Source organism: Onychomys torridus, chromosome X (genome assembly GCF_903995425.1).
Source record: "Onychomys torridus chromosome X, mOncTor1.1, whole genome shotgun sequence".
Taxonomy (NCBI): domain Eukaryota; kingdom Metazoa; phylum Chordata; class Mammalia; order Rodentia; family Cricetidae; genus Onychomys; species Onychomys torridus.
Window position 1 is genome coordinate 49,036,505 of NC_050466.1, and position 27,505 is coordinate 49,064,009.

At 43.9% G+C, this 27,505-nt stretch overlaps 1 protein-coding gene across 4 annotated transcripts; it reads left to right on the top strand.

The window, feature by feature from the left end:
* The first annotated feature begins 20,490 nt into the window (after positions 1-20,490).
* Hmgb3 (high mobility group box 3) lies at positions 20,491-26,897 on the top strand. Of its 4 annotated transcripts, none has more exons than XM_036175498.1 (5): positions 20,491-20,774; positions 22,680-22,834; positions 23,040-23,179; positions 23,783-23,957; positions 24,392-26,897. In XM_036175498.1, the coding sequence occupies exons 2-5, from the start codon at positions 22,685-22,687 to the stop codon at positions 24,527-24,529; spliced, it is 603 nt and encodes a 200-aa protein (XP_036031391.1). In that variant the 5' UTR covers positions 20,491-20,774; positions 22,680-22,684; the 3' UTR covers positions 24,530-26,897. The 4 variants fall into 4 exon arrangements, with proteins under 4 accessions (XP_036031391.1, XP_036031389.1, XP_036031390.1 ...); XM_036175496.1 differs by having other exon boundaries at positions 20,491-20,582; XM_036175497.1 differs by lacking the exon at positions 20,491-20,774 and adding an exon at positions 20,781-21,083.
* Positions 26,898-27,505: the final 608 nt, after the last annotated feature.

The window sequence follows — 27,505 nt, forward strand, 5'->3', positions numbered from 1 at the left end:
AGGCCATGATCTTTGACCATTTCTCTGTTATGCCCTCCAAAATTTACATTCACACAGAACCCAAGAAAAGTAAAAGTCTTTGCAGATACCAATAGTTAAAGAAGAATTAAGAGGGTCTCTTAATCTAAGCACTGGTGGTCTTATGGGTAGGAAAGTACACATAGAGACACAGAGAGATATTGGTAAAATTATTAAGGCAACTCCACATAGTTAAAAGGGAGGTTTATTTTGTGGGGTAACTTACAAATGAAGGGATAGGTTGTAGGGTCTGGGAAAGGTATGGCGCAGGCCAGCAGTGTTCTCTAGAGACTCTGCTTGGTCTACCTCCAGTGGCCACAGTCCTGGAAGCAAGAGAATCCTGTCCTCTCGATCCTGGGTCTTCAGCGTCCTCCCTCAGTCCTGCCTTGTAGGTGTGACCATTACCGAAGCCTCAGTGGGGGTTGGAACTTCCAGGCCAAGGCTAGAATGGCTACCCACTACATCTCCCCCTTTTGTCTAAATAAGAAGGTTCTAACCTGATACAAGACTATATACAAAGAAATGGTTATCAAATGTTGTCCAGGAGTAATGAGGGATAATGACCTAGATAAGTTGGAATAACAATAAATGCAAACGATATCAAGCAAAAAATACATACTAAAATCCAGGGAAGTCTAGAGTGTGGGTAGGTGGCATGTTACAAAGATCATTCCAAAAGGTGTCCTATCCTAATGAACCTGAGTCTAATACTTAATATATTCTATCTAAGATATTATATATATATATATGTATATGTATATTAAGTTGTAACTATAACTGCTAGTCTTCAACCTCATCAAAGACTTGAGACGGAATATAATAATGGAGTCTTGCAAGAGTAGACAGAGACAGCTGGCAGCCTGGACAGTCACCTAATGTTTTTCAGCATTGTTGGGGCATTCAAATTGGCTACATGCCTAGAGTATCTGACAGACCATTTTCAGAAGCAGGAATTCTGAAAGACCATCTTACCCTGTCTTGGCAAAGTATAGTGGTTGCTGGTTGAAGACTAGTTATAATTTTCTCAGTTATGATAAAAGATAAATTAGATATAAAACCTTGGACTCACAAATATAAGACAGGATATCTTCTTTAATATTGTAACTGTAATTCTTCCTTGACAATTGTTTTGTTATATGTAATTTTACTATGTAAAAGTTAAAACCTTCCTAAAAAAAAAAAAAAAAGAAAAAAGAAAAGGGGAAGTGCTGTGGATAGCACTCTGTGTAAATAAAATTCTGATTGGCCAGTGGCCAGGCAGGAAGTATAGGCGGGACAAGAGAGTAGAGAATTCTGGGAGGTGGGAGGCTGGGGGAAGACACCACCAGCCAATGCCATGACAAGAAAGACGTAAGGTACTAGTAAGCCATGAGCCATGTGGCAGAGTATAGATTAATAGAAATGGGTTAATTTAAGATAAAAGAAGTAGATAACAAGAAGGCTGCCACGGCCATATAGTTTATAAGTAATATAAGTCTCTGTGTGCTTACTTGGTTGTGTCTGAGAGAATGTGGGACTGGCAGGTGAGAGAGATTTGTCCTGACTGTGGGCCAGGCAGGAAAACTCTAACTACAGAGAAAGCCATGTGAAAATGGGGACAGTTGGCAGATGGAGACAGAGCTCAGGAGCAGAGTGCTGGCCTAGCATGTTTGAGGAACTGGGTTTGATCCCCAGCACCACAAAAACAAAAGTGTTGAAAGAGGAAGAGTTTGGAGATATTTTGCTACAAATAAAAGCACATCTAAGCCCACTCCAATATGGAAGTAATGGGGAAGTGTCTGCCCCTAGACTCTCCAAAGGAAGCATGGCCCTGCCTATACCTTGATTTCACACTTCCAGCCTCTGGAGCTACAAGGTTAGGCGGCCATTTTTATGCCATCATATATGAGACACACACACTGTTATATCAGTCACATGCCGCTAAGTAAATATGGAACTGCATTTGTTACCCATCCTAACAATCAAGGATAATTTGGCCAAGCTTACAATCCTTATCTTAATTATACTTGCAAAGATCCTTTTTCATGCAAGGTAACTGTTAGTAGTTAAGCGGCGCTAGGAACACGTCCCGAACACGACAGAACCACTGGAGAGTTTTATTAAAGAGGATAGAGGTGACAGGCCTGGGTGAAACACACGTGGGGAGAGAGACAGAGAGAGACTGAGAGCCTTGCGCAAGATGGCGCCGACTTTTTAAAGGTTGGGCCGTGCATGCGTACAGGGACTCCTGTGGGTACTCCACGCATGCGTGTAGATTACATGGCTGCGCGCGCGCTTTACGCAACCACGTAAGGCCACAGAGTCCCGGTCCCGCGAGATGTCTGACCCGGAGATGGCTATTCTACACCGGAAATAGTTAGGCGGTCCGCTGGGCAAGCCCAACCGTGTAATTGTCTATCAGTAACACTTTCAGGTTTCACAGATATGACTTTGAACACCATCATCCAACTTATTATTGGGCTCTAGGTCAGGAAACTGATCACACAGTATGTGTACTAACAGATGCAACCCAAGTTCTGACCACTGGGAAAAGGGGAAGTAATTGAGTGATTACAGGAGTCCATTTCAGGAACACACAATGGCACAGGCAGAACACACACACACACACACACACACACACACACACACACACATGCACACACACGCACACACACACACAGTGAGTAGAAAAGCGTTCAGTAAGGAACTGGACACCTTCTCCATCACAATCCTGAAGCTGTTCTTTGGAAAATGAACATATTGCCTAGGATTTTATGCCACTGGTCTTTGTGTAGCATGCATAAGGCCCTGGGTTCCATCCCTCCCATGCTGTAAAACAAGCATGGTGGTCACTGTAAGTTCAAGGTTACCCCAACTTACATAACAACATAACAAGGTCTGGGCCAGTCAGAGCTGCATACCAAGACTGGACACACACACATACACACACACACACACACACACACAGAGAGAGAGAGAGAGACAGAGACAGAGACAGAGACAGAGACAGAGAGACAGAGAGAGACATAGAAAAGAGGAGAGGAGAGGAAGAGAAGAGAAGAAGAAGGAGAAGAGAAGAGAAGAGAAAAGAAGTGAAGAGAAGAGAAGAGAAGAGAAGAGAAGAGAAGAGAAGAGAAGAGAAGAGAAGAGAAGAGAAGAGAAGAGAGAAATGATGGGAATCCCAAACCATGACTAGCAGGCAAATCAACAATATCAGCTGCCCACTCAAGGCTTTTTGGAAGGCACCCTCAGTACAGGAAATGGGAGACAATTGTAGGGTCACAGCAAATGGCATTAGTGTGTGACTCTTTAATTCCTTAGTGCTGCTAAAGAAGGCATAGTCCCCTCACTCTAGAGCCCACAAAGTTCTCTTCTCACACTGAACAGGACTCTGAAGCTTACTGGTTGCCACCAAGGGCTGCAGCTAATGGAGCAGTGTTTTTGCATGCTTGGAAAAGACCCTTGCACACTTCATTCTTCTGTTTATTTTGGTGAAAAAAAAGTAACACACACTCCTCTGTTCACAGAACCACTGTCAATGATCTTTGAGATCCCTTTCTAGCTGAATCTATCTGGTTTTTGTAGCCACTCTTCTCTAACTTTGCTCCTACGCAAGTAGCCACCTGAGTGTGTGCTCAAGCAAAACTGTATATCTCTGTGTGTTTTCACATCGAATCCTTTTCTCTGTTTTGTTTGTTTGTTTTAGTTTATTTTCATGTACCCCAGGCTGGTCTCAAACTCACTTTGTAGTTGAGGAGGATGTTGCATTTCCTCCTGTTTCTATTTCCCAAATGCTGGGATTACAGGAGGTAGCCACCATGCCTACTGATTTTGTTCATTCTCAAAACATACCCTCACCCCCTTTCTTCAGATCCAAGCTTCCTGGACAGTGCTCTCGCTCCCTGTTTCTCCCTCCCTCCCACCCCTCCTTCCTTCCCTTTATCCTTTCTTTCCTCCTCTTCCATTCTTCCTCTTCTTTTTGGTTTTGAGACATTGTCTCTCTCTGTAGCCCATGCTTGTCATTATTTCAATGTGTAGGTCAGGATGGTTTCAAACCTGAAGAAATCCTCTTGACACTACCTATTGAGTGTTGTGATTACCAGTCTGAGCCTACATACACATCTTGCCATACATCTTTCCATGTTAGTTGGCAAAGTAGAAGAGATACAAAATATAAAGAAGCCGGTAGTCCTGAAAATAATTGTACGCATTGCCCTGAATTCAGTATCAGTTTGGAAAATGGTCCACCTCTCTAACCCTGGGAAGAAGGCTTTGATCTTGTTTGTTTAATTTCCCAAAGATTCCTTGGGGTTCCTTGTTAAGTTGCCTTTGAAAATGCCATCCTATGTTGACTATGCTTGGGGAGGAAAGACAACCTGACTTTTAATATTTTGTCTGTTAGTATCAAGGCCAGAGGGAAAAGGGGAGTAATATTTCATTGTAACCTTTCTCTATCCACCACAAAGGCCTCTTGGTAGAACTGACCTTCAAAACTTTTAAATCTAAAAACGAGGAGAAACCTGATTGTGGCATTCTTCTGTGTTCTTGTCTGGGCTCTCTATCCACTTGAGGATGCATGTTTTTAGGTACATCAATGGCTATTCATTCCTGACCACCTTTTTGCCTTACCTCACTATTATGGCTATGTCGAGGAGACTAAGTGTCCAAATGCAGATGAGGGATGAAGCAGTGGTGCCTCATCTCCAAAGATGCTTTAACAGCCTGCTCAAGGTCTGTACTCTTCATGAGAAAACATTTCATTTGAGCTTTGCCACATCGGACATACTTGACAGTCTTTTGTTCAAACAGAAATGGGTACTGAAAATAAAATTCATCTAGAGACACCAATGTAGTCTTAGTTGTTTGCTTCAGATCCAGGGATAGGGCTGAGTCAAACCTGCACTCAGGTAAAAGACTACAGCTAATTGCCCCATCCCCACCCATCTCTAACTCTCATCTATACAGAGAGATGGTTGCAAATAGATATGTGTTTTTACATTGTGTTGGCAGAAGGTTCTGGGAGGTGCCTCAAGAGCCACTAAGGAGATAGTTCCCAACAGGTAGGGATCCTTGCCTTCTTTATTAACCATCTTCCTTTACTTTCTTTACCTGTTGTCTGTAGAGACAATGATTTCATGGGAAGTGGGTGTGTTTTGATGCTTAAAATGTGTGGAAATCATTGGACTAGATAGGCTCACAGAATCTTGTGTTAATTTCCTGGGAATTGCCATGACAAAGAACTACAAACTAGAAGGAGCAGATAGCAGAAATTTAATCTCTCACTGTCTCTAGAGGCCAGAAGTCTAAAGTAAATATCATTGGGATGAAACAAAGGTGTTAACAGCCTCTTTCCTGAGGCTCTAAGAATAAACCCATTACTTGTTTCTTCCAGCTTCTGGTGGCTGCCTGCATCCCATATTTTAAGAGTAGTATCTTCAAATCTCTCTGCTCTACTTTTGCATTACATTCTCCTGTATGCACATCAATTCTTCCTTGTGTCCCTTGTTCATATACACATGTGTTATATATACACACATATATATATATATGTGTGTGTGTGTGTGTGTGTGTGTGTGTGTGTGTGTGTGTGTGTTTGTGTGTGTTATGTATATATGACTTCAAATGGGACCTATGCAGATAACCCAGTATATCTTCTCTGTCTTTGACTGTTTCATGTTGTTATACCAAAGTACTTTATAAAGAAAATAGTTTTATTTAGCTCATGATTTGGTAACTAGAAGGTGCTAACAGGTTGTCAATATCTGGCTTTGTCATAACGTGACAGACAAGTGGAAACAAACTTCCATAAGCAGCAAAGGGTGAGTTGTGTGTGCTTTTGATTTGTAGCATCCCATGTCCCCACACCCCCTAACTGACTCAGTCTTACAAGAACTCCATTAATCCCTTACAAAGGTGACTGTGACTTCATCACTCATGACACCTTGCCTCTTAAAATCTTTTCAATACTATCATACTGAAGATAAGGCCTCTATATACTAAACCTTTAGAGGACAAACCATTACCAAACCATAAAGGTCTCCATGTCAGGATCTTAAACTGCTGTTTATATTTCTGTAGAAGCTAAATGGGAGTTGGGAGTTGATTTTGCTTTGATTGGCCTTGTCACCAGATGATAACATATACCATACATGTCCACAAGGAATGAAAGACAAAGAGCAAGTGCTAGTCCCTGGGCTGGATCAGAACCATAGTTTGGGGTCTTTCCCATCACGTGGGCTGCTAGCAACATCTGTCCCCCTTTCTGAGGATGGAAGAATACCTACATAGAACAGTCTGGGACTATGTTGTTGCAAGGATAGTGGTCTTTCTCCCTCTATGATATACTTTATTTCTGGCCATGAAAGTAAGCCTTCCTTTGTATAAAATAGTGTGAGGAATTGGAAGATTTTACCTAAGACTCCAGGTTTCTGTTACAATTACACTTACTGACTGATCTTTATGTGTCTGGGACTAAGCACGCAGTATAATTTGGCCTTTGCGTTTCTCAAATCACACCTCCTGGTGAGGAGGTGAGCATTATGAAGCCATTTTACTGATGGAGAAACAGGCAGAGAGAGATTCAGTGACCAGTCCAAGATGGCTTGGCTACAAAGGGACAGGTTTGAGACTTGAACTCTCATCCTGCTGACTTCAAAGTCCATGATTTTGACTTCTGCACTTACTACATGTGCTCTGAACATTTTGTGTTCATGACTTTCAAGACAGCATGACAGCTAGTCTGTGTGTCCACCATGACACAGCACCAGCAGGATGTAACTTCAGCAGGATGCATACTGTCTTGCCCAGGTCTCTTTGCAAGGCTGTTATAGCATGCATGTGGAGTGCAGCTTGTGGAGAGCTCACACAGCTTTGAGTTCATCAAGAGCCTAAGGAACCTTTGCTCCTCACCTTCATCCATTTGGAATGGTGGTATATTCCAAGAGAGCCAGGTCTCACACTTGGCACAACAGGCAGTATGTAGGTATAGTATACTGTCATGTGGAATTATGGGAGATAACAGGCACTCTGTTCAGCCTGTACCTGGTGATCTCACCATCTCTGTCTATTTCCTTCATTGTCCTCAGAGAATGATGTGCCTCCTTTTCCTTTGCAAAGAGCAACATGGTACCCATCTGTTTCCAAAGTATCAGCAGCTTTCTGGTCAACACTCTCTTGGGATAGGCTTTTGGTGTGGTGCGATGGCCAGAGCCCTGGGAAATGAGCCAGCATCTCTGCCACAAATGGCTACATGACTTTGAGTCACCACTTGGCTCTCTTAGGGACCAAATTTTCCATATAGACAGCTAGGCAGGAAAAATTCACTCTAGGTACTAATAGCTCTTACACCTGGGAAGTTGCAATATTTATAGGGTATCAACACTCTGGCATGTTAAGAAGTAATCTGAAAACCCACCATACATATTTAATTAGCCCACAACATATACTGGCTCATCACTTAATCAGGAGCCATGTTAAGAGAGCAATATTAGAAGACAGAGGGTAATGCCTGATTTGGTGTGCTCTTCCTTCTGTATCCCCACTCCCCTCAATCAAGTGTTCCAGAAGCTGGGCTTCAGTATGTGCGCTCATCATCATTATCTTCGCCCAGCTTTTAAGATGAAAGCCAAAAAGCTATTGGGAAGCACTTCTAGGAGCCAGCTGTGGCAGGAAGCAGTGACAGTGGCAGCAACAGCAGCAGCAGCAGTGGCAGCAGTGGCTGTGGAGGCAGCCCAGGGCCACTGCAAATTTTGCTTTTTCTTTCCTTATCTTCACCCCCACTCCCAGCAGGGATTTAAGACTGCACTTACTATCGAACTCTGTGGCTCCTCATCCCTGAACAGTAGCAAGCTAATTCAGTTCCATTCCAGTTTGGCTTGTGTCTAGTTAGGACCAAACAGTTCATTTTGTTCTGGGAATAATCAAAGAGTCCTACACAAGCCTAGTTTTGTAAATTAGTGAGTTTATTGGGATTACTTACAGGACTATGAGTGACTCAATGGAAAGTACATCATGAACTGTCACTGGGTATATAAACCTCACTCTAGGTTAGGCTCCAAGCCCAAGAGTAACTGACCAACACAAAATGGACTCCATGATTTTTGTGTAGTTTTTGTTTGAGTTACTTTGGAGTTTTGTTTGTTTATTTTTTGTCTTACTGGTTTTGTTTGTCTTGATTTTCATTGTTTTGTTCTTTTTTGTTTTTTCCCCCAGAGAGTGGGGGGAGTTGTCTATTAAGCTGTGGAGGGTGGACTTGGGTAGAGGTGGACAGAAGGAAAGCATATGATGAAAATGTGGAATTTTTTAATAATAAAAGAGAAAAAAAGGGAACTGCCTCATTGAAAAGCCCATACCAGCCTGGTGAAGGAGGCTCATGAAAGCTACAGCCACTGTTCTCTTCACAGCTTCTAGGCACCTCTATGGGATGTCCCCTAGAGCCTATCAGGAATCTCTGTCTCTTTCCCATTTTCCACAACAGCTAGACTGTCTCAAACACAGCTTTAAATACAGTTTTGAATGAGTGATTCCTTGTTGACTGCCATGAATGAAGTATCTGTGGATGACAATTGCTGCCACGAGCAAGCTTGGCCTGCCACACCCGTGTCCCACTTCTTGGCCAACAAAGCAGCTCTTCTTGTAAGCCTGATCCCATAACCTGTAGTTGGAGAGATTCTCTCCAGGTGCCATCAAGCCCCCATGGTCCCACAACCCACTTATAAAATAATCACTCAGATGCTTATATTACTTATAAACTGTATGGCCATGGCAGACTTCTTGTTATCTACTTCTTCTATCTTAAATTAACCCATTTCTATTAATCTATACTTTGCCACTTGGCTCATAGCTTACTGGTACCTTACGTCTTTCTTGTCATGGCAGCAGCTGGCAGTGTCTCTCTGCTCCAGCCTTCCACCTCCCAGAATTCTCTTCTCTCTTGTCCCGCCTATACTTCCTGCCTGGCCACTGGCCAAGCAGCATTTTATTTATACAGAGTGATATCCACAGAACTCCCCCTTTTCTTTTTTAAAAAGGAAGGTTTTAACTTTTACATAGTAAAATTACATATAACAAAACAATTATCAAGCAAGCATTATAGTTACAATATCTAATCTGTATGTTTTGGCAAAATAAAAGAAGATATCCTATCTATCTTATATTTGTGAGTCTAAGGTTTTATATCTAACTTATCTTTTATCATAACTGAGGAAATTATAACTATCTAGTCTTCAACCACATCAAAGACCTCAGAAGGATATAATATTACCTGAGAACCGGGAGAAGGATGCAAGCAACTTTCAGGAGTCTTGCAAGAGTAGACAGAGACAGCTGGCAGCCTGGACAGGCACCTAATGTTCCTTTGTAAAGTTGGGGCATTTGTCTTCAGCCCACAGGGCTAGAGTCTCTCGGTCACTTCTCTCAGTGTCCTGTAGAATGTCTGGCAGTTTCCTCTGTGAAGCAGGAACCTGAAGGACCATTTTGCCAAGCGAAGTTCAGTGGTCACCTTTCTATGGGTCCTGCATGTCCAGTCGATCAAGCAGTCCAGGCAAGAACAGTTTCTTGCCCAAACGGCTGTTTTTGTCAAGGTGAAGATAAACTCTGTATGAAATGACTTTGATGGCCATCCTCCTCTCTGAAGTAAATTAGTGCTGCCAGGAGCAGACATGTCTCACTGTCCAGAAAGTCTAAATTTTTAAAAAATATTTTAAATGCCATATTCTGTAGGTTTTTGAAGTATTTGAAGATTATCTATCTATCTGAAATATATCTATGTATACCTAGAAGAATTAACTAACATGGCTATGAGTATATTATCATAGATGACTAATTATTAATCTATTTTTAATTAACCATTACAATTTTAAATGAGCTGTACAAACATAATACCTTAAACATGAGTAGAAATATACACACAGTATAACAAAATTAACTTTAAGTTTGTATCAATAGACTAAAATCTATACCAAAGTAAAACATTTTAAACAAGTTGTTGCTCTTTAGAAGTAAGTTCCTTAATCTACCCTTTCATCCTGTTATATTTGTATCATATCCCCTTTTCTTCTTTAGAAAGAGATTGTATTTATAATCAACCTGATTTAAATAAAAATATTGGTTTTTCTCTGTCCCACACCAGAGGGCTCTTTTGATTTGGACACAAGAATCTTGTTTTTTTCTTTTTGTTATTTATTATTTTTGTGTTTTAATTTTACACATCAGCCATGGGTTCCCCTGTCCTCCCCCTCCCGTCCCCGCCCCCACCTTCCCCCCATGGACACAAAAATCTCTCAACCTTTTCTTTTAGCAATATGCTTGGGTTTAGAGAAGGAGTGAGCCAATTCCATCTCCAAAGCCAGCTTGATATATTTGGGAATTTGGGAGTAGATTTTTTTACTACTTCCTACTGATGGGGGGCGCTGTATCTTATGGGGACATAAAGAAAATTTTAGGATTATGGAGTAGTCTGTGAGGATAAACCTCTGAGCCAGTTGCCTTGAAACCGTTTTAGATGTTGGATCATCTGGGCCATGGTGTCATTGGAGACCTTTCAGGTGGTCTTGGCTGATAAAACCTGATGTATCTTAATCAGGAACAAATCCATAGCCTCTGGCTTTCTGTGGAAACAAAAGCAGAGACTCTTTTCCAAAGCAACATATCCTTATATTCAAATTTTGAAGTCAAGGTACCTTTAAAATTTACATATTTATTTAACTCTACATCTTTTATGATCAAATCTTTTTTTGTAGTTAAAAATCGCAAAGACAACACAAACCAGATTCTCTGTGTTATATCAATCTTTGTAAGACTGAAACACCACTGTGGCTGCTGGCCCCGCCCACCTCAGCTTTCCAAAGTGGTGGTGGTACAGTTTACCACCAGCTCTGGGTCTGGAGCCACGTGTACCATCAACTATCAGAAGCATTTCTATCAAAGCAGTGCAAAGCCCAGAAACATTTTTTTTAAACTAGCAAAGGCTAAATCTACCATGCAGTAGAATAAAGTGCCACTTGTAGACTCCTCATTTCTGCCACACTGCAGGTCAGACACACATGCCAGGAACCCGCCATAGTATCTCAAACAGGCAGGCTGCTGCTAACTTGAGAGAGACAACTTGGAAGCTGCTGTTAGCTCCATTTTAGAATCTTTTTCTCAGGTTTTAGGTAGAAACTCTTGACCCACGTTGGGTGCCAGATATTGGTGAAATTATTAAGACAACTTCATGTAGTTAAAAGGGAGGTTTATTTTGTGGTGTAACTTGTAAATGAAGGGGTAGATTGTAGGGTCTGGCAAAGGAATGGGGCAGTCCAGTAGTGTTCTCTGGAGAACTCTGCTAGGTCTACCTCCAGCGTCCAGGGTCCGGGCACCAAGAGATCCTTCTCATTTGGATGCTGGGTCTTCAGTGTCCACTCTCAGCCTTGTGTTACCGAAGCCTCAATGCTGGAATGGCTACCCACTACAATAACCTGAGTTTTCAGATTCTCCAATGGATTTCAGGGTACTTTCACACTTATATTTAAGGGGTTGTGTTTTCCCAAAGGCTGTGGCAGTTTGCACTTTTATTGCCTATAGAAGCCTCACATCTGTACAATCTTCTCAGACCCTCCTCTATCTATCTTTAGAATGAAAACCTTCTTCCCCTATAATCCCAGTACTTGGTTGGTAGAGGCAGGAGAATTAAGAGCTGCAATCAAGCCTGGGCTACATAGCCAATTTGAGACCAGCCTGGATTATATGAAACAGATCCTGTAAAAAAAACAAACAATTTGTGCAGTACTGCCATACACCTTTAATACCAGCATTTGGAAGGCAGAGGCAGGCAGATCTATGATTTTGAGGCCAGCCTGGTTTACAAAGTGAGTTCCAGGATAGTCAGGGATGTTAAACAGATAATTAAAAGCAAACAAACAGAAATTAGAAAGCAGAAGTGGGGTTATACTTAATTTGTGGTACTGGCTATGAAGAAACCCCAAGACTTAAATGTGCCTGGTGAACTCTCAAGCCCTCTACCACTGAGTCCTACCTCCTGTTTCAGGAGTAGTGTCTTTAGTTGCTATGCACTCCAAGTGGGGTATATTTGTTGGTGTTGGAGTTCAGAGGTCAGAAGACACTTCCAGTGTTGATCCTTATGTACTTTCTTCTACTTTTTGTTAGAGATAAGATTTCTTGTTAGCCTGGAACTTTGCCAGACCACCTGGTTGGTGAACTTCTAGGGATCTGCCTGTCTCTGTCTTCCATCTCATTGTCCCTGGGATTACAGGCATATGCAAGAGCACCCAGTGTTTTTTTGTTTTGTCTATTTCGAGACAGGGTTTCTCTGTGTAATAGTCTTGACTGTCCTGGAACTAACTCTATAGACCAGGCTGGCCTTGAACTCAGAGATCCATCTGCCTCTGCCTCTGCCAGAGCTGGGATTAAAGGTGTGTGCCACCACTGACCATCAAATACTCATTTTTTATGTGGGTTCTGGGATTCTAAATCAAGTCGCAAATCTTGCCAAGTACTGACTGAGCCAGAGCCAAGAGCAGTTTTTTAAAGGTAACTCCTAAGCAGCATGTGGTGGTTGGTGTATACCTTTTGTCCTAGCACTTGGGATGCAGAAGCAGGTGGGTCTCTGTGATTTAGAGGCCATCCAGAGTAAATTATATAGTTCAATCCTGACTAAAAACAAAAGCAAGCTAGTCTTAGCCCAGGCACAAACTGGTTCCTCTTCAGTGTCCTGCTACCACCTTTGCCTCAGGTGAAGAGAAACAGCTTTTTCCTTTTCTCAAGGAGCAGGGTGCTGGCCAAATAGCTCCTTCCTCTGTGGGTCAGAGTTATATTTTATACATACCTTCAGGCACAGAAGGGCTGTGTGGTGATATATTGTGTACCCCAATAAAGTTTGCCTTGGGATCAGAGGAAAAAGCCAGCCACTAGATTAAACATAGAAGCCAGGCAGTTGTAGCACACACCTTTAATCCTATCACTGGGAGGCAGAGATCCATCCAGATCTCTGTGAGTTCAAGGCCACACTGGCAATACAGCCAGGCATAGTGATACATGCCTTTAATGCCCGCACTAGGAAATAAGTAAGACGTCAGGGCACAGAAAGGTATATGAGGTATGAGTAAACAGGAAGTCTCTCTCTTGAGGCTGAGGACTTTGTAGTGGTAAGAACATGGCTGGCTTAGTTTCTCTGATCTTTCAGCTTTCACCCCAATATGTGGTTCTGGGTTTTTTATTATAAGACCTTATGTTACATGTGGGGCCCAACATTTGTGGCACAAATTTACAAAAAAAAAAAGAAAAAAAGAGGATAGAGATAAGAGGTAGATTATTTAATCTACTCCAAAAAATTATAGAAATGACAGGATAAAAGGGTAAATTATTGAATCTTCTCTGAAAAGGAAAAAGAGAATATAGATATGATAAGATAAAAAGGTAGATTATTGAATCTACTTTTAAAAGACAACTACTAGTTTTAAATATTTTACATTGGATTTTTGTATATTGTATACAAATTTTATATATTGATACAAATTTGAGACTACTTTTGTTAGAACATACTGTACACATTTTTCATTTCTTTTTTTTTTCTTTTTTTGGTTTTTTGGAGACAGGGTTTCTCTGTGTAGCTTTGCACCTTTCCTGAAGCTTACTTGGTAGCCCAGGCTGGCCTCGAACTCACAGAGATCTGTCTGGCTCTGCCTACTGAGTGCTGGGATTAAAGGTGTGCACCATCACTGCCCCAGCTGTACATATTTTTCTAATCTTAGTCAAGGTAGTGTACCTGTATAGTTCATTTAACAATGTAATGCAAACTTCTAGTCCTTGAATGTTGTAATTACCAACTAGTTAGGATATAAGAGATGCAAGTTAATAGTTAGTCATTACAATCAAACTTTTAGTCATATTAGGTATGTTTTCAAGGTTAAACAGAAATATATTTTAGATAGGTCATCTTCAAACATTTCAGAGATCTGTAGAATATGGCATTTAAGATATTTTAATAACATATGTTCTTCTTTTTTATGACTATGAGACACTTCTACTTCTGGCAGCACCAATCTACTTTAGAGAAGATGATTGGCATTGAAGACACTCCATATGGAGTTTACTTTCTTTGTGGCAAAAGTTAGCCACTGGGCAAGAAAATGCCCTTGCCTCAACTGCTTACAGTATGCTGTCCAAATGGACAAGCAGGACACAAGAGAAAGGACTGCTGATCCTTGCCAAGACAAGGTAGGAAGGCTCTTTAGAAAATCCTGCTTCACAGATGCATCTGTCAGATATGCTAGGCCTGTGGGCTGAAGATGAATGCACCAACATTGCAGAGAAACCTCAGGTAACTCTCCAGGCAGCCAGCTCTTTCTGTCATTTCTCAAAATTTTTGGAAGCCACCTGTTTGCACTTCCTCCTTACTCAGTTAATATTATTTCCTTCTTGGATCTCTGAAGGAGTTGAAGACTAGATAGTTATAATTATAGGTTTCCTTGTTAAATTCAGAACAGAAACTCACTAAAGAGGCATAAAGTGTATAGGTTTTAAAGACATCAAAAGATAGTTTTCAGTTGGTAATACAAGTTAGGACAGAAAGTGAATTAGTTACACTTTGGACTCACCAAAAAAGGATAGATAATGAAGTATTTTCGCTGAATTTGTCAAATGCCAATGGACTAGAAATTGTTGATGTATTTATTACCTGTATATATTATATATAGCTATTGTACTTATTGTATACACTTTTTCTTATATTAGTTATAACCTTCTTTTATTATTTTAGACAAAAAAGGGGAAATGTGGGGACATATTGTGTACCCCAGGAAAGCTTTCCTGGGGAGCAGAGGACAGAGTCAAACACTATATTAAACATAGAGGTCAGGCAGTGGCAACACAGCATTTAATCTGAGCTTGTGGGAGGCAGAGATCCATCCAGATCTCTTCGAGTTTAAGGCCACACTGAGAACAGAGCCAGGCATGGTGGCACATGCCTTTAATCCCAACACTTGAGATATCATGCCTTTGCTTAGGAAGCACACATGCCTTTAATCCCAGGAAGTAATGGCAGGGCACAGAAAGGTATGTAAGGCATGAGAAAACAGGAACTCATACTCTTCAGGCTGAGGATTTATTAGAGGTAAGAACATGGCTGGTTTGTTCTGTTTCTCTGATCTTTCAGCTTTCACCCCAATATCTGTCTCTGGGTTGTTGTTGTTGTTTGTTAATAAGACCATTTAGCAATTCATGTTATAGGGATGCCACTTCAGCTTGTCCAAACTCCAGGGAATGTACTTGAAATTCCTGTGCTTGGGAAGCTGAAGCAGGAGGATGGCAGCCTGGAGACCCAGTCTTGAAATAAAGACCAGAGCTATAGCTTGGTAGTAGAGTGCTTATCTAGCATGTGTAAGGTCTTGAATTTAATTCTCAGTACCACAAAACAAAATAGGCTGGGCATAGCGGCAAATACCTTTGAGCTCAGCATTTAGGAGCCTGGGGTTAAATCCCAGCACTTGGAAGACAGAGGCAGAAAGATCTCTGTGAGTTCAAGCCCAGCCTGGTCTACATAGTTAGTTCCAAGACAGTCAGAGCTACATAGTGAAACCCTGTCTCAAAAAAAATATTAATAACAAATAAAATAAAAAACATCCTTAGAGGGATCTGGTTCACTTGCTGTACTATGTACAGGGGTTTCAGGTCTGGGTGTGACAGTCTTATCTAGATCAGCTAACAGCACAGTGAAGCAGTTCAGGCCTGGCAGGATAGGGCTGTTCTGGGAATAAAGTTGCCAATAGAGGGGACCCTGTGGCAGTGTCCCTTCTCTGCTCTCCTCCCCTGGGCCTCAAGTGTGGGAGAGCAAAGCCTTGCAAATTAAATTTAATCTTCTCCAGAGGCCTGGCCTTACCCTCACTGGATTGCTATTAGCCCTCAAGATTTTGCAGATTAGGACTATCCCCCACCCAAAAGGGTCCCAATTTAGGTAGTACAATGAGAACTAGTTTCTCATGTTGACTCATTTCTGGTTGGCCTTTCAGTCAATGTGAAAGGGGCCCTAGCAGGGCTCTTGTGACCCCTGTGATGCTCAAGAGGGCTGTATCATGCTAAATGTCTGTGGCTTCCAGTGTTCTTTTCCAGTCATTCCAGGAGAAGCAGTTTAGCCTAGCTGGAGTAAGGGCAGTACTATAGCAAGGGACTGCTTCAGCCACTTTTGCTGAAGCCGTGGAATGAATTGCTCAGAGACCCAGAGCTCAAGGCTTGGTTCAGTTCTAGGCCAGTGAGTCCCTGGAGGCTGCAAGGCTTCGACTGTGAAGCAGGGTAGGAGAAGAGGCACAGTTCCATCCAACCTACCTGGTTCTCAGTAGACTTCTCTCAAGCTGCTCCTCAAAATTGGGAACCCCTCTTTGAGGATGCTGGCTGCAGATCCCCAAAGTCTCTTGTGCTTATGACCAAGCTTTCATTCTGACCTTGCAGGGACTTAGGTCCATCTCTGGCTGTTCGATGTTCCAGAAAGCTGGGCCATGCAGTCTACACAAGTGTACACACAGTTTATAGCTCCTATGCTGCCAACCACTTCTGAAAACATCTTACCTACCAATGGGGAAAAGCAAATAGAAAGACATAGGAGGGGAGAAGACCTGGACTCTAGGTATAGAGGTGGGGATATTTGAGAGATGCAGAGGAGGCACTGAGCTGTTCTTGGTCATAGGACAATGACCAGAGTGGGTCAAGGTCTGAAAGACAGCTAGCAGTCAAAGATACGCTATTTGTCAAGATCTGGATTGATGTATGATTGTTTCTATTGAAGGTCTTGTTTCATTGGAGGTGTTCAAAGCCTTGATAACTTTTAAATGATTGAACAACCCCAGCATAGCTTACCCCTTCCTGGAATAGGTACTCTGGGTGTGCTTCCTTTGCTCTTCTCTATTTTCTTTATGTGAGCCCTGAGATGACACCCAGAGTGCACGCGTGCACACACACACACATACACACACACACACACACACACACACACACACACACACACACACTTCACTACTGAGCCTCAATGTCAATCTTCCATTGATTCTACAGGTTCTCACTATGTAGGCCAGACTGGCATCTGGTTGGCCCAGTCTCCAGAATACTGAGATTAAAGGTGAGTGCTACCATACTTAGCACTTGTGCTTGGGTCTTGTTGTGAAGGCAGCTGACCCTGAACTCCTGCTCCTCAGTTCTTAACCTCTCTACTACTTGGATTTCCAGAATGCACCACTATACAGGACTTCTACTGACATGAAAAGGAAACTAGCCTGCCAGGGCCCCATTCAAGCCCTGGGTACTCAAGTGAAGACTTTGGGGGTCTGTGTGTGGAGGTGGGATGGGGAGTGTGCCACAGGCCCAGGAGCTCATTTTTGTTGAATGATGAAGATTCTGCTTAATCTTTTGGGGACCTTCAACTGACAGGGATTGAAAACCTCTTTAAATAGCATTTGCCACACTTTATCCCATTTTGTATTTACTTTTGATGTTTTCATAACTTCTCTCAGCAATGAAGCAGCTTAAGGGATTCTGGTTAGTGGTTGTCTTTTGTGGATAGGCCTTGCCTGGTTCTGAGCTTTGGAGCTGACAGCTGGGAACGTTTCCTTAGAGGGCTAAGGCCTGTAGTGCCTGCCTGCTCCTAGGCCTGTAGTGATATTTTATTTGTGCTGAAATGTGGTGATTTTTTTTTGGTGTGTGTGTGTGTGCGTGCCTTGATAAATAAAGCTTGCCTGGAGAATCAGAGGAAAAAGAAAGCCATTTTAAATAACACAAAAGTCAGGCAATGGTAGCATACGCCCTTAATCCCATCACTTAGTAGGCAGGGTCTCTGTGTGTTCAAGGCCACACTAGGGAACACAGCCAAGCATGGTGACACACTCCTGTAATCCTAGTACCAAGCCTTTAATCCCAGTATCAACCATAGAGACCTGGAGGTCTGTATAGACAGTCAGAAAGTGACAGAGCTGTGTGGGAAGAGGAAGTGAGGTAGCTGTGCTAAGAGAGCCAATGAGAGGGCAGAAAAGCAAGGCATATAAGCCTGGGTAGACAGGAAGTCACACAATTTGGAAGCTGAAGAGTTGGTGAGGTGACATTTGCTAGTAGCTTTCTGTATTTCCCTTGTCTCTCTAAGGCTTTAACCTAAATTTCTGGCTCTGTATTTTTTATTTAATAAGACCATTTAGAAATTTGGCTTCATTGGCCAGTTACTCACATGTTTAGTTGTTCTGGGCACTCCTTCCACTGTTACTGCCAAGCCAACAGGTATCAGTTGCCATTTGCTACACACTAGAAGCACACTACCTTGTAGTACCTGAGACTAGACTGGGCTGTGCCTCTGGGAAAGCTGATGTACATGTCAAAGTGCATATCAGGAAATTGATGATAGAGAGCCCTAAACCACTGATTTTCCTCTTCCTTCCTCCCAGTCCTACTCCCTCACTTCATCTCCTGCTATTTATTAGCAGGCATGTTTTTTGAGACCAGGGTCTCACTGTGTAGTCAGTCTAGCTATGGCCTCAAATTTGAAATCTTCAATTCTCATCCTTCTAAGTACTGATTATAAACATGCCATACTATGTCTACCTTTTACTACGCATTTAACATATACACATGGCTTTAAAGTATGAGAGTTTTTGTAAGACAGGAACCCACTAAGACACAGTCTGTTCTTTGGCTTGCTGTTAGAGAAGGAAATGAGGCTAGGGGGAGTTTCCACAAAGGAGCCCAGGAGGAAGGTGGATATAGAACCATGGCAACTACCTTCAGATCTGACAGTTGGCTTTGTTTGTTTATTTGAGACAAGGTTTTTCTATGTAGTCCTGGCTAGCCTAGAGTTCCCCATGTAGACTAGGCTGATCTCAAACACCCATAGATCCATAGTGGTATTTGCTGCTCCCATGACAGAAGGAGGCGGTGCTTTTTGTAGTTGTATGTGACCTCTTAAAAGGAAAGGGAGAGGGGTCACATAATTCTGAGTTCCCAAGTGCTGGGATAAAAGGTTTGTGCCACCATGCCCTAGCAGCAATGACTATTTCTTGAGTAGAGATAAATGACAAACGACCCTTCCTCTTTTGCAGTATGTATACAGAAAGGGGGTCACCAATGGAGTGGGGAAGGAGTAGGTCTGGAGGGAATGGGGGTATGGGGAAGGAGGAGTCTGGGGTGGAATGGAAAAGCAAGGGTCTGGCTATGTCATTGCTTTGGAGACATTCTTACTTCTTTGGTCTGACCTTCCGGAAGGGTTGACTTTCCTGTGTGGCCAGAATGCTGTACAAGAAAGAAGTCTTGTCTAATTTGAGTCCATTCTGAGTGTCAAGCCTACAAGTGCCTGGCAACCATGAGAGGCTTTGTAGGGTGTATTTAGAATCTGGTTAGAGCTCAGACTGTCTTCCCCGTGGGAAAGGTCTGTCTGATCATAAAAGATCTATAAAAAGTGAGGGCTTGAATTGTGACAGTAAGATTTTACTGTCTCCAAATTTTGTTAACTTAGAAAATATTCTTCTTTGCACCCTTCCTTTTTCTCCCACCCTTCTCTGAAAGTTGTGGAACTCAAGGATGCAAGGCCTGAAGATATTTTTTAATACTTTTTAGTGGGGTATTATTGAAACCATCTACCGCCCCCCCCCCACATGAGTTCTGTACCCATCAGTCTTCTTAGATGGTTTTTAAGTAGGGCTGATACTTTGTCTGATTCTCCAAGACCATACATACCTTAGTCTGTCGTTCCAAGTACTTTTTTATTCACTAAGGGATTGTCAGGAAAAGAAATAAATGCTTGTCTGCACAGGGCAGTGATGGGAGTCCTGTGTTACTCTCTTTCAAAACTACTTTTCTCACATTTTTTTTTCTTCTGCTCTTATCAGACTCTGTTTTCCTCTCCTAGCTATCCTAGTCCGATGTTTCCTCAACTGTAGGTGCTTACACAGAGGCTCTGGGAATTACTGGAAAAAGCCTCATTGAATGCCATCCATGAAGGCTTCCTTTGAGTAGGCATCAGAAGCTCCTGGCTTCTGCTAGGATGCAGTGGCGTTTGAAGCTTGGCTGGGCACCGAGTGAGGGCCTGCAGTCAGGCCCCTGCTGCGTCACACCTGGGCAGAGGTGGGCCATAGGTCCTGGCCAAAGACCCAGGGGGTTTCCTGGGGCAGGGACTAGGGCCAAGGGTGTCGAAAGTGTCACGCTGTGGGAGCAGAGGACAGAGCTGCTGAGCTCAACCTGGCTTTCTCACACTAGAGGCCCAGGCCTTCCGGAACCTCAGGGCCATCTCCCCAAAGTCTTTGGAGATAGCACCTCCGCTCTGAGAGGGCGGTGCAGGAGGGAGGTGGGTTTGAGAGAAAATTATTATACGGTGTTTTGCCTTCGCAGCAGGCGACCGCGGGTTGTTATGTTTAAATGAATGAGCCCAGAAGCCGCGCCCAATGAGCTCGGGAGGCTACTTAATATGCATGAGGCCTGCAGCCAATGGCTGGGCGAGGAGGTTGTTTTAAACGGCAGAGCCCGTTGGCCAATCAGGCGGCTCTCGTGAAGGCAGCTAGCGCGAGGCTGGGGATCGCTGAGCCGCGCGTCGTGCCCTGCGCTGCCCAGACTAGCGAACAATACAGGTACGTCTAGCACCGCCCGCGCCTTCCGCCGCCGCCGCCGCCGCCGCCGCTTCTGCAGCTGCAGCGGCATCCGCACAACTTTCCGGCCTGCGCCTCCGCGAGCGCGCCTCTACCACTCTCGCTGTGCCTACTCCCGCGCCCTTGCTGCCCCTTCTCTGCTGCTAGGTGGCAAGGAAGGAAGAAGGAATTCAGGTGTCTCAACTTTTCCAGTGCCTGCGCTCCAGCCTGCTGCCTCTCAGGTCTTGGCCCTCTATGCGGAGCCGCGGTCGCCCCCAGGGACAGCAGCCTGGTGGCTCAGCAGCCCCTGGCCAGATGTTCCGCCTCTGAGGCAGCGCGGCGAGCGAGAGGCGGCTGCGGGCTCTGGCGGCGCGCGTCCCGGCGGCGGCGGCGGCGGGAAGGGTGCTGGGCGCGCCCCAGCCTAAGAGCGACTCCGCAGGGAGCGGCCGTGCGGCTGGGGGCTGAGGCGCGGGCAAAGTTCGCGGGAAGGCCGAGCTGGACACGGTGCGGGTCCGTGGGCTGAGCCGGCGGCTCTTCTTGAACATGGCCGTCATGGAGTGCCCGGTGGCCTGGGGGGGGGGGGGGAGACAGGTGTCGCCGACTCAGCGGCGGCAGGATGGAGTAGGGATGGTGCGGAGCTCGGGCGAGGCCGGCGGGGGAGATGGCTGCAGGCTATGACCGTGAAGCCAGACAGAGTGCGGGACCCGGGGCGATGCCGCGGGCCCCGCTGCGCAGAGCGTCATGGCTGCAAGGGCGCCTTTGTTATCCCAAGGAGTGCGGCCCGCGTCGGGGGCGGGGAGGCCGGGCTCGCGGCTCGGCGCCCTCGGGCGGCCCGCGTGGGGCGGGGCGGGATGGGGTGGGGGCCGGCGAGCGGGCGACGGTGGTGGGGCCCGGGCCGCTTTGTTCGCCGCCGTCGCCGCCTGTGCCAGCCGCGCGCGGATCAGCCATTTTAGCAAGCGGGGCTTGGAGGCGCGGCTGCAGCGACTGTCGCCCGCCGGGCCCCACATTCCCCCCACCCCCCGCGGGCCGTCGCCGCCCCCGGCACCACGCTTGGCCCGGGGGTGGCAGCAGTGGATTTCACGGGCACTTTCTTTCATTCCGAGGCTTTTAACAAAATGGAAGGTGAATTATGGGTGTTGGGAGCATCGGGGACGCGGCCCGACATGGGCTGTCTGCTGCCAGCCTGGCAGCCAGGACGCCCCAGTGTTGGGGCGCGCCCCACCTGGGATGCTACAGAGGGGCTTTAATGCAGCCCCGTAGGCCTTTGGTGCCAAAGGGAGTGCTTTAGTTTTACATGATGACCTTGGGTGTGGGAAAAGGAAAAGATGGCGGGAAGCGGGCGAGGTGGGGGGGGGGGCGGGGGACAAGCAGGATGACATGCCACAGCTGCAGTTTTATTTGGAAACTTTGGGGAACGTGTACCTGGCTAGACCTGAATTTCTGCATTACACAGGGGAAAGACTAGTCCATTGATGTCCCTTCCCCCTTTTCCTGGTGACAAAGTGACAGATTTCAACTAGTAGTATGAAGGATGCCTGCTTGCTTTCCAGATCACCAATGCTGTAAAAACCCATTTTTATAAGGCAAATATGTCAGCAACTCTGACGTTTCACATCTGTACCTATTTATGGTTTCATTTGATTTCCCATTTAAATGTAAGAATTAAAGAGACAACCACCTAGTCGAAATGAAGTCTATCTCCAGTCGCCTACCCTCTCTACAAACTTCTCATTAGTTCTTCAGACTTTTGGTTTTAGAAACTACAAAATAGTAGCAGTTCACTACTGTGGACTGCTCAGGAACCCCCTTTTAGGTTATCCCCATTTGAAGAACTTGGTGATCACTTTAGAGAAGTTAACTTGTAAACCAGCGCGCTTCATGCTGGTCAAAAGTTAAATGGCAATGACAGTGAAGCTGATTTCTTTCTTACTCTGCCTTCCGCTGCCACCATGTCAGGAGCTTAGGTGGGAGTGGGGGGTGAAGCGTGGGGTGGGGAGTTCCTACCAAGAAACTTAATTTGGCTTTGCCTTTGGTTTCTCTTTGTACTTTTCATCGTATTTCATTGTGTTTTCTTCTCTTTGTCTTCTATCCATACATCAGTCAGGATGGCTAAAGGTGACCCCAAGAAACCAAAGGGCAAGATGTCTGCTTATGCCTTCTTCGTGCAGACATGCAGGGAAGAACATAAGAAGAAAAACCCTGAAGTCCCAGTCAATTTTGCAGAGTTTTCCAAGAAGTGCTCTGAGCGGTGGAAGGTATTCTGACAGTTCAATTTGTAGGCTACCTTCAGGATTTGCTGACTTGAAGAGTCACCCTGAATGGCTGGCTGTTTTCTTAGAGTTTAAAAATGAAGTACAAAGCCTTTTTTTTTTTTTTTTTTTTTCAAGGGGTTCTATAAAACCATTGGGCAAGTATGTGCTGGACTGTATCCAGGAATTTAACAAGTTCTGTTCTTTGCAGACAATGTCCGGCAAAGAGAAATCAAAGTTTGATGAAATGGCAAAGGCTGATAAAGTACGCTATGATCGGGAAATGAAAGATTATGGACCAGCTAAAGGAGGCAAGAAGAAGAAGGACCCCAATGCCCCCAAAAGACCACCGTAAGTGGCTATAGGATATGTGATAACAGTTGAAAGCTTTCTTTTTACTTGAGAGTTTTAAAAAAAACGTTGAGACACAGGCTTCTCAACTCAATTTTCAATTCAGTGCTTGTCTGTAGTTGACTATGTCTCTGGGGTTGTATAGGTTGACTGTTGGTTCTTCACTAGGAAGGAGGCACCATACTTAAGCACACCAGAACCCTTAATTGTATTACTTTTCCCTTAACCTACCAATTGGAAGACAAAGATACTATACATTGGCAGCATCACTAAACTCTATAGTTTTCAGATTTTGTAGCATTGAATATGGTTATTCTTTGTCTGAGAGGAGAAAACATGGCAAGAAGCAATTGTATTTTGGTGTGGTACGTTTGGACATACCTATTTTATAAGCCCAGTACTTGGAGGCCAAGGATGCAGGATTGAAAGTTTGAATCTAGTTTGTACTATGTAGCAAGACCTCATGTCTCAAGAAGGAATGTGTAGACTCAAGGAACTTTGTGTGTGTGTGTGTGTGTGTGTGTGTGTGTGTGTGTGTGTGTGTGTGCGTGTGTGCGCACACATATGCATGCTTATCTGGTCTATATAAATCTCTCCCCAAAGGTCTGGATTTTTCTTATTCTGCTCTGAATTCCGCCCCAAGATCAAATCTACAAATCCTGGCATCTCCATTGGAGATGTGGCAAAAAAGCTTGGTGAGATGTGGAATAACCTAAGTGACAGTGAAAAGCAGCCTTACATTACCAAGGCTGCAAAACTGAAGGAGAAGTATGAGAAGGTGAGGGGACTGGAAGCTTCCCTGGTTGGTGGGGTATATGGCTGCTCTGCTAGATTAGACTGGGTGCTTACCTTAGCATTCAAGAGCCCACTTCCCTAGAAGAAAGCAGTGTGTGCTGATGTTCTTACTTCTGACAGTTCCCCCACCCTTCCCTCATTAAACTCCATCCCTATATTTAAAACTAGTACTCTAAACTGCAGGTACACTCACCCTTAGAGGGGAAAAGGGATTTGATGGGGTTATTAACATGACTTAAAGGACACTTGAATGCCCATTGACTTGAAGATTTGAATGTGCAAGGAACATATTTGCATGTGGAAACTTACCCATTTGCTTTCTTAATTAAGTGAGGCCTGTATGCTGTTTCTACCTGTTTTTACAAAGAGCTGTGAGAGTTTAGCCACTCATTTCCCATGTGTTCCTGTTCCTTGTAGGATGTTGCTGACTATAAGTCTAAAGGGAAATTCGATGGCGCCAAGGGTCCTGCTAAAGTTGCCCGGAAAAAAGTGGAAGAGGAAGAGGAGGAGGAGGACGAGGAAGAAGAGGAAGAGGAGGAGGAGGAAGATGAATAAAAACTCTTGTCTCCTTGTGAATACCTTAGAGTAGGAGAGCGCTGTGATTGACACATCTCTTATTTGAGCTGTGTCTATTGCCCTTGTTAGGTTTAATTACAAGATTTGATCACGATCATATTGTAGTTTCTCAAAGTGTCAGTGGTTTACATGAAGTGGCCATGGGTGTCTGGAGCGCCCTGAAACTGTATCAAAGTTGTACATAGCTCCAAACATTTTTAAAATGAAAAGGCACTCTCGTGTTCTCCTCACTCTGTGCACTTTGCTGTTGGTGTGACAAGGCATTTGAAGATGTTTCTGGCATTTTGTTTTCAACGCGTAAGGTAGTGTTAACTATATGGTTGGTTATTGGCTAGAAATCCTGAGTTGTCAACTGTACATATCTAGTTTGTAAAGAGAACAAAACAACCCAGACAGATTCCTGATGCTCCTTGTTTGGCGTGAAGGATGTGAGGGGAAGATGCCTTTTGGAGGGGGCCGTAGCTCAGGGCGTGCACTGTGAGGCTGGACCTGTTGATACTGCGGTGGGCATCCATTTAGCTTCAGGTTGTCTTGTTTTTGTATATAGTTGCATAGCATTCTGCTGACATTCTTAGTTGTGGAAAAGGGGGGAGGGGTCAGCTGGCATGAGAAGTGTTTGGATTTTTTTCTTTAGTTAAGTGCCGTAGATTTTAAACTGTTTTTAAACAAACTGTAGAACTCATCATTGTCAGCAAAGCAAGGAACTACTGCATCAATGAAAGTTCAAGAACCCTCTGTACCTAAATGCAATTTGCAACATTCTGTTATTTTTTGTATGTTTAGAATGCTGAAATGTTTTTGAAGTTAAATAAACAGTATTACATTTTTAAAATTGTTATGTATTACAACAGCCTAAATTTCTGACGCACCAGCCTTAGTGAAGCCACTTACTTTCTTCTGCTTCTAAAACTAAGGTTTCTTCTAGCTAATGTCAGATGAAAGAGGGTGGTTGTTACTTGAAGTCCCTTCATGATTTGTGTCTGGCATTAGGGTGAAGCACTGATCATGCCATAGATAAGGTTTAGCAGCCTACAGAGATACAGAAAAGCAAGCTCTTAGGAAAAAAAACTGGTCTAGTCAGGTCCTGCCTCTGCCTGCCAGTATGACTGGGGCTTAAGATATCCCAAACTGTTTCACCTTTACTCCAGCATGTGTACTGGAACAGTTATTGGGCTTACAATTAGAAGTCCTAAGCCGCTGCTTTTGTCTCCTGGTCCCCATGAGGAGGTGTGGGTTGGAATGGCAAGGGTAGAAGACTTATATATATCCTCTATATATGTATTTTACTCCAGAAAAATCAGAACCCCAGGGAAGATTGCAGGTTCCACCTTAGGTCTGTGTTTGAAGGCTGATCTGTCGATGTTTACTACAGTATCATGGAGGACTGGGTTAGTTGCAGAGTTCATATTAATACTTGGATGTGTATGTTTAAAAGAAGGAGGAATTTGATAATGGTTTAGTAGCATTTTTTAAACAGCAGCTTTTAGCCTGGGATATTTAGAATATGCATGTCTAGAGATGTCCTCTCGGTGCTCTCTTATCTGAGATTGCTTGATAAGTCTGGTCACAGCCCAGTCTCTACACACAAACATTCCCTCACATCAGAACAATTTGTCCTTTCTCCAATTCTACTCATTAAAAACCCTTGTCCAGAGGCACTTGCTTCAGCCATGTCCATGTCACTCGATATTCTAACCTGTAGCTGTTGCTGCTGTCCAATACACAGTGTACAAACCAAGAATGGTGAGCCATGGCCAACCTCATCAAATAAGGAAGAGAAGCTCAACCTACCCACAGATGATTTTTCTTGCTAAGTGGTGCTCACTCAGTCTGCTTGAACCATGTAGTACCCATGGAAAGGCAACTAGGATATTTCTCTTAGTCTCTTCCAGTAGCCACATAGAAATGTCAAGGTGTTTAGTTAAACATTTCTGAGATTCAGATTGTTGGACAGAAACTTAGGTTGAGGCTTGCTTGGTCTGTTAGATGCTTGCAACAAGATATAGTGAAGTGTTTATGCTATGGCAAGATGCTCAGATGCATGGTCCTCTGAAGCTTCTGAAATGCAATAATGTGCTTTAAACTTAGCCTAGTTTCTGGACAACTGTGCATTCTTGCAATCCCAAATTTTTAACACTTTTTAACTAAAAGGGCAGTACATGCTTCCTTGAAGGATCTCTCCTGCAACACCAACCCATAAGGTAAGATGACATTTTGTCCTTTGGAAAGAACTTGGCTGTAATATAGTAGCCATTGTCTATTGTGTGTGTGATCTGGTCACAAATAATGGTGGATGCATTCATTTTCTGAAATAAAATTTCTTAATCAGTTTTTTTCCCAAAAGTAATCACTGGCCTATCTGTAGTCTGTTTCTGGTACTGAGGTTTTTATTGTAAACACATACCAACCTCAGTAACCATTGATCTGAGCTAACATTTGATAGAGTGACACTATCACAAAGGTTCTAAAGTCCCTCTGTTAACCTTTTAGCCAGAGGAATAGAGGGGTTTGGTTTTGAAACCTTGTGCCAGGATTCCCATGTAATTTGAAGGATGTTGATGGACTGCTGTAGCTGGAGTTTTTCCTGGTCCTGCCTGGCCCATGGTCAGCTCAAATCTTTCTCACCCGCCAGTCCCGCAGCTGCTTAGACCCAACTGAATAAACACACAGAGACTTATTTTACTTATACACTGTATGGCCATGGCAGGCTTCTTGCTATCTAATTCTTCTATCTTAAATTAACCCATTTCTATTAATCTATACTTTGCCACGTGGTTTGTGGCTTACCAGTACCTTACATCTCGCTTGTCATGGCATCAGCTGGCAGCATCTCTCTCTGCCTCTGCCTTCCACTTCCCAGAATTCTCTTCTCTGCTTGTCCCACCTATACTTCCTGCCTGGCTACTGGCCAATCACTCTTTTATTAACCAACAGAGCAACACATTTGACATACAG